The sequence below is a fragment of the Epinephelus fuscoguttatus genome, linkage group LG2 (genome assembly GCF_011397635.1).
Source record: "Epinephelus fuscoguttatus linkage group LG2, E.fuscoguttatus.final_Chr_v1".
In the NCBI taxonomy this organism is placed as follows: Eukaryota; Metazoa; Chordata; class Actinopteri; order Perciformes; family Serranidae; genus Epinephelus; species Epinephelus fuscoguttatus.
This window is the reverse complement of record NC_064753.1, coordinates 12,078,156-12,085,946: the sequence shown is the minus strand read 5'-3', so window position 1 is coordinate 12,085,946 and position 7,791 is coordinate 12,078,156. Positions and strand designations below refer to the sequence as shown.

Genomic DNA, 7,791 nt, shown 5'->3' with positions numbered 1-7,791 from the left:
AAACACATTAAATAACAGGCATTAGAAATGCAAAAGATCTATCTCCTCTAGCTGTGACAGTGCATCCTATAGCTATTATCCCTGTGTAATTTACTGATGACACTAGGTGGCATCAAATTACTGCAGTTAGGATCTGCTTCTTCTGCGTCTGTTGAAATCTTCATGAGACTAAACTAAGTGTTAACTGAAGTATGTCCTCTTGTTATATTTCACAGTAGGCCTGGAAGTGACTAAGACAGTGGTCTGACACAATCAGTGCAAACACTGGAGTTAAGCAAGTGCAACACACACACAGACAGACAGAGAGTAGACAACCAAGACAGATCAGGGGAAGCTAAGAACCCACACTACACTCAGCAGTGTGTATCAGCAGAGATCCAACCGGAGCCGCACAGCTGCTGATCCCAGACCAGCGTCTCCTCGCGTTAACTCCGCCCCAAACACAGACGTCACCGAGTCACAGCCCGTGACGCGTGGACGCACCACTCTCTTCCTCCGTCCCGGAGCAAAGCATCATCAAAATCATCATCCATCACCTCCTCTCTCTGTCTCTCCTCTCCGTTGTCTTTTTTAATGTTAACTTCTGACTGATCGGGAGAACAGGGAGCGTCTGGAGAGCCTGGTGCGGCGCCTCTATCTCTGCTGAAGGATCTGCTTGCGCGGTGTTGTGTTTAAAGCTGGACACACAGGACAGAGAGGATCAGATTGTGTATTTTTTGGGGGACAACGTTGCTTTGCTCCGTGGATTTGCCTCAGTGTTGTCTGTCTTTATGTTTCCCTCTGTGGATGTTATAGTGCATTATCTCGGTCTGAATGAAGCTTTCTTTTTGGATTTGCACCGCGCCGAAGCTGTTTCTGGGTGACTGCCCTTTCTTTACTTGACAAGTCGCGCGTTATAATTATATTGCCGTTATCTTATGAGCTCTTTTCACATTTTAAAGCGTAACTTGTCTGTAATTTGTCAAACAATGCCGCGCTTTTCTTGAACGTGTGTTCGTAATTCATGAGGACAAATAGTGTGCGTTAATTATCGCGTAAAAAGAGGAAAGTTGGGCGCTCAAAGTTTTGGAGACTATCGATATGGCTATGGTGGCGTGGAGAAACACCGAGGGCGTCGGGGACACACAGGGGACCCTCTCCTCCTCTGTGTCCCAGGTCGCATCTCTGTCTCTGCCCGGGGAGCTGACGGGACACATGAACCCAGCGTCCTCTCTGGAAATACCCCCGGCAGCAGCAGCAGCACCCCAGGGCGCACCGCCGCCCAATCCATCCAGCACCACCACCACCGCCGCCACAAATAACAACACCTCCTCTTCCTCTTCTTCCTCCTCGTCCATGGACAAGCAGCAGAGCCAGCAGATCGAGTGCATCGTGTGCGGGGATAAATCCAGCGGGAAGCACTACGGACAGTTCACATGTGAGGGATGTAAGAGCTTCTTTAAACGCAGCGTCAGGAGGAACCTGTCCTACACCTGCAGGGCCAACAGGAACTGTCCCGTAGACCAGCACCACCGCAACCAGTGCCAGTACTGTCGCCTCAAGAAATGCCTCAAAGTCGGCATGAGGAGGGAAGGTACGGGCTGGCGTCCTCCTGTTGTTGCTCTCGGTATTATCACATCGTATTCTCAGCACCACACGCTCCAGGACGCTGTTCCTTCACATCCCAGTTACCGACATTATTTTCTGTCACCATGTCTGTCCTCTAAACTGATATTTTACACACGCTTCATTTGTATAGCTGCATAATAATTTCATGCACACAGCCATTTGTGTTGCCTTTGTCTCCTCCGTGATATATCCCCCCCCCCCCCGCCAATTCACACTGTGATCATATCAGACTATTTGTCTCGGACACTGGTCTCTGTGCTGCGTTCACTGTCTCGCCTGTAATATCACACAGATTAGTGTTAGCATCTTGTAGCATGTTATATTATTGTTGCTACCGCGCTGTGCGTCCTTCACGGCCATTGTGTGGCATAAACAGCCCGGAGCCACCTCAAATGTCACATGTTCATATTCGACAATAATTTCGCTACATTTTTGTCAAATTTCGATAATTTTTCGTTGAAATTGTAGCCTGACGTTTTTGGTAGATTAAGCGTGGAATGTGTGTCGGGGTGTGTGTGTGTGTGTATGCTCGCAGGCTATTCATTATGCATGCTGGTCGAACAGGCCCAACGCAGCCGACTGTAGGCTAGCCTACTATCCCTGCTCCCAAAATAAATTACTGACATTTGAGAGTTATAAAAACAGCTTTATTGTAAATTTGAATAAAGTTGAAAACAGATTTGAGCACCAGAAATCAAGGAGAAATTAAACAGGCCTAGTAGACTACTGTCAAAGTGGCACGAGCGAAGTTAGTCGCCATAAAGTAGCTAATACTGGAAGTGCTGAGTTCATGGTGCTCAGTTTGGGCCTTGAATTCAAACAATTTTAAATAAATTAAGACACAAACTCTTTTTTCTCTCGACAGACATTATTTGCAGGTCGTGGCCTACAAATAGGCTAGATTTCCGAGCACCGAGCTGAATGTGACATTTCTTTCCAGGAGCTGTCTTAAACGCTTATTCATGTCCATTTGTGAGGAGCTAGTCCACCATAGGCTTACACTGGTCCTGTAAATGAGCTCTGTGTTTGTCTGCAAGGTGTTTTATTGTTTTACTGACATCTCTGATGCTTTATCATGTTACTTTAAATGTTATGTGTATTGATCGCCTTGTAGCTTGATTTAACACGTGTGCTGTCTGTCTTCACAGCTGTCCAGAGAGGCAGACTTCCCACACAGTCTTATCACGGTCAGTTTGCTCTGACCAACGGAGACCCTCTGCAGTGTCACTCCTACCTATCGGGATACATCTCCCTCCTGCTGCGGGCCGAGCCCTACCCTACCTCCAGGTTTGGCTCCCAGTGCCTGCAGAGCAACAACATCATGGGCATCGAGAACATCTGCGAGCTGGCGGCCCGGATGCTGTTCAGCGCTGTGGAGTGGGCCCGCAACATCCCTTTCTTCCCGGACCTGCAGGTGACGGACCAGGTGGCCCTGTTGCGCCTCACCTGGAGCGAACTGTTCGTCTTGAACGCCGCACAGTGCTCCATGCCAGTCCACGTCGCCCCGCTGCTGGCCGCCGCCGGCCTGCACGCCTCCCCGATGTCCGCGGACCGGGTGGTGGCCTTCATGGACCACATCCGGGTCTTCCAGGAGCAGGTGGAGAAGCTCAAAGTGCTGCACGTGGATTCAGCAGAATACAGCTGCATCAAGGCCATCGTGCTGTTCACCACAGGTACACCCTCTGTCTCTACATCCAAACATGGCGGCCTGGATGGCTGCAAAGCTTCCATCTTTGTACACTGCAGAGCGGCCAGTGGTGTGATGTAGGAAATAAAATAATATCCAGTCAAACTACCACCAGAATAAACAAAATAAGAATCTGTTTATACAAATAAAAACATCACTCTATAACAGACTGCATCGTGCATGCAATGTGTAATCAAAGATGGTTGAAAAGTGACCATTTTGATTTTTAAGAAAAATAAATTCTTATAAAAGACCGCCTTTTTGTTTTTAAGAAAATGGCCAGCAATTAGGCGTAAATAACCTACAAAATATAAATATGATAATGATGACGGCCTGAACATTAGCTTAGTGAAAAATAAAATCTTGTTTAAACTCCACAGAAACTATTTATTTTTCTAGGAAAATCGTGAATGCACTTAAATGTGTATTTTCGTGTAGGTAATGCGCACCAATGAAAATGTATAAAATATAAAATGAGAATAAAATGTGTTTTGGGGGGTTTGAGGATATATTTCATTAAAGCTAGAGTAAACTCAGGTTTGATTACATTCCTTATTTTACCAAAAAATAAATAAAATAAAATGTATTAGATGCACAACATTTGTTTATTTATTTATTTTCCTATAAATTTCAGTTGGATCCCAAAATTATTATAAAGCCAAAAAGAGAGGAAGAAATGAAAAAAATGATGTGCTTTAAAAAGTTTTTTTCATCACACAAGTTATATAATTCCTATGAACTCATATGACCTTTGTTCGTCAGCCTTTAAAGGAACAAGCAAAACAGCAAATTATATCAGTATTATGAAGTACATTTTTTATGATGATATTTTAAAAGGCTGTGAATGAATTTGGTCAGGTTTGCAAACTCCATCAAATCCCTGCAGCCCCTAAAATATAAAACACCCTGCATGAATCATACAGTAGGCTATGCAAATGAATGAAAACAAGGCTGAGTGTTTAAGATTTGACAGCATGTGATATTGTATTTCATTGTTGCTTCACACGAAAGACGCATCAGCAAAGTATTGTATCAGTAGACTGTTTCCTATTATTGATCAGTTTGTTATTCATTTATTTTAAGCCCCAAATAGGAAACAGTTAAATTAATTGAAAATAATTTGTAGGCTTCATATTTGGCGTTAATTTATTTGTCAAATAATAAATTAGAAGAATTAAGTTGGAGAAATTTAATTTTCTATTAATCTATTTTTTTTCCATTGCTTTAAATGTAAATTACAAAATATAGATATAAATGGGTATATATCTTTTTAATCATATGTTTGATTAAATTCTTGCACCTTTGAATTTAGCTTGAAACTAATCATACATAAACAGGTTTTACTGAATTAATTGAAACTGTTGGTTTGCACTACATGGCAAAATGCATTCTGGTTCTTTCAGAGCCTTTTAATAAGAGTCAGAGTGATGTTTGATGGCTGGGTCATGAACAGTATCAAAAGGATGAGTAGCAGCCGAGTAAAAAATAAAAAAGGTCTCTTGTGTAGGTCTATTTTAGTCCCCATGAGCACATCTGAACACGTGTCTTTAAACTGGGACACAGAAACCGTTCTTTAACCCCTGCTGCCATCAGGCCTGCAGCGTTACAGTACAAACACAGGGGTCTGCTGTGTGTGTACAAACACTACACATACAGTACGTAAAGGTCTATACAGTCACATTCTGCCTGTGGTCTGATACACATCAGCAGTGTTACCGTATTTCTTGTCCTGACCATTATTTTTTAGATTCGATGGGAGCAATAGCGCCATCTTTGATCCCTGATAGCATGAGACTGATGAGAAAACCATTTGACTTAATGACAGGCGTAAATAATGGCTTATTTGCCTCAAGCTGGTGTGTTTTCACCACAGTACAGATCCTGAGTGTAAATATAAAGATTTTCCATATTTGCGTATACCTGCTTTACTATTCTGTCACCCTCAGATCTGCTTATTATAAAAGAAACTATTTGAAGCCAGCTACAAAAGCTCAGCAGTCTGCAATCCTGCATTCCTTTAACACCTTGATCAGTGACATATAATAAATAGTCTCAAGTGAAAAACAGTAACACTTCAAGAGCAGAACCGTCTGAAAATATAGTTGCTTTTTGTTTCTGGTGGTCTTTTGCCTTATGATAATCATAGTTCACTTACACTACATCAGCCACTGATTAGTTCTGTCTTTCCTGTGCTGTTGTGTTTTGTAGTCTCTCTTCGCTAACATAGTGAAAATCATTTTACTGGCATTCATTCCGATGCCTGGTTGAACCTGGTCTTGACCGCTTCTTCTCCTGCCTTTTCTTTTCTTTTTTTAATTTTTGTTTGGCTGTCGTTCTCTCTATCTGTAGATGCTTGTGGTCTGTCGGACGTGGCCCATGTGGAGGGTCTGCAGGAGAAATCCCAGTGTGCTTTAGAGGAGTATGTGAGGAGCCAGTATCCCAACCAGCCTAACAGGTTTGGGAAGCTGCTGCTCCGCTTGCCTTCCCTCCGCACCGTCTCTTCTTCTGTCATAGAGCAGCTTTTCTTCGTCCGTCTGGTGGGGAAAACGCCCATAGAAACTCTGATAAGGGACATGCTGCTGTCTGGAAGCAGCTTCAACTGGCCTTACATGCCTATTCAGTAGGGGAGAAAGCTACAGTGGTGCTTCTAAGGTCAGGAAGGGTCCCACAGATCAAATCGAGTCATTTCAGTCAACGTCAGATGTCTGTTGCTTCGAACAAGGGAAAAACTGCCAGTGGAGTGATAATTACAAAATATCCTAATTCATGATTTTCTTACACCAACTGCCATTTTTTTGATCCCAGAGGAATGAGCTGCCTTATGCTGCGTTGTGTCCCTGTGTGACGAGAACAGTCCCTGAACTAAATGAACCATTTTGCCGTTAAACAATGTGACCCCACTGGCTGGATTTTTTTACTTGTTTGAAGACAAACAGTATTTCCTGAGTTAAAATGACTGGTTGGACATTTTTTTGCAGTGTGGCGACCGCTCACAGTCTATGGTTTTTGGGATAACAAACAATATTTATTGGACCCTGTGTGTATATTTATCGTGCTTGTAAATTATGTTTTTGGCTCCTTTTTTAAATGTTTTACGTATTTTTGCCCCAGCAAGTGAGAAAACTGCAGGGATTGTCTTGTGTTTATCTGTTTCTTTTTTTGTTTGTTTGTTTGTTTGTTTCATACCTTCCAGACATGGCACTTTGGTCTAAAGGAACATTTCAGAAAGATTTGATGCAGGTGTTTGAAACCCAACATCATCTGACTTTAATCTGTTTTCTAAATTCAGACCGAACAGTGAGATTAATGTTTTAGTTACTTTGGAGTCTTATTCTATTTACATTATCAACAATACAAAGATAAAAAGACAGAGATCAAAAAATATTTGGAAAATGCACTTCTCATGATCAGTGTTAGGTTGCGCCCAGTAATGCATTACTCCTTAGTTAATATCATTACTTTCTTACATTAGTATTTCCTTAAATATTTTAGTTCCTGGCAGATGTAATTATTTCCTCTTGCCATAATGCTTAATTTCTTCTCTTTTTGCCTTCTAAAAACAATATTTAAACACTGCTTTTCCTCTTTAATTCATCAGATACTCGAGATCATGTTTATTTCTCATCAAATTAGTGAATTTTGCCACTCAGAGAAATTTTTCTGTTATTTCTAATCCACACTGAGATGATGATGACAAGGCCAGTTATGGCAAAATAAATAAAGGGAAGGAAGCTGAATGTTAGCTAGCTGTGCGTTAATCTGATATTTTCATAATTAGAGGGTTTAAGTCAAAATTGTATTCTTTTGACATGTAACTTGTTACAGGGAAAAGTAATGACATTACTTTGCTGGATTAACGATTAATGCATTACCGAACACTCCTGATTCATTTATGTTTCCAGGTCTTTTACACTGATTGTCTCCGAGAGATTTAAAGAGCACTGGGCCTGATGTATAACTACAGTCTGTTAATGGGAGAAATGAACTGTACACTACTTCCCAGCTCAAAGTAACAAATCTATTTCATTATAATTCATGCATTTATGAGCCCAGGCCGCTTAATGGCACAATAGACCACTGCAGGGTATTGCTGAACTGAAAGTGTGCGTGTATGTGCGAGTGCATGTGTCTATGCGTGTGTGTGTGTGAGTGTGTGTATTTGTGTTTACTTCTTTTTGACAACCACTCTGATGTACTGTGAAAGCATATTGGTTAACATATTGGTACCGTATTAAATTATAACTCAAGATTTATAAATAAAGTGTATTTGGTTTATTTTGCCATTTTAATTCTATGTTGTTTATGACTGCCGCCACTCCCAAATGAGGAAAAAAAATGTGTGTCTGTGTGTGTGTGTGTGTGTGTGTGTGTGTGTGTGTGTGTGTGTGTGTGTGTGTGTGTGAGCGAGCATGAGTTTGTGTGCTGAAATGGAGTAAGAAAATGAAAGCCAAGCTGAGCTGTGTGGAGCCTGTTTCTGACTGTAATACTGCCACTAA

At 41.8% G+C, this 7,791-nt stretch overlaps 1 protein-coding gene across 2 annotated transcripts; it reads left to right on the top strand.

Annotated features, from left to right (window-relative positions):
- Positions 1-522: 522 nt before the first annotated feature.
- LOC125880729 (COUP transcription factor 2-like) lies at positions 523-7,553 on the top strand. Of its 2 annotated transcripts, none has more exons than XM_049563454.1 (3): positions 523-1,573; positions 2,757-3,281; positions 5,645-7,553. In XM_049563454.1, exons 1-3 carry the CDS (start codon positions 1,081-1,083, stop codon positions 5,917-5,919), a joined length of 1,293 nt encoding a protein of 430 aa, XP_049419411.1. In that variant the 5' UTR covers positions 523-1,080; the 3' UTR covers positions 5,920-7,553. The 2 variants fall into 2 exon arrangements, with proteins under 2 accessions (XP_049419411.1, XP_049419403.1); XM_049563446.1 differs by having other exon boundaries at positions 523-1,606.
- Positions 7,554-7,791: the final 238 nt, after the last annotated feature.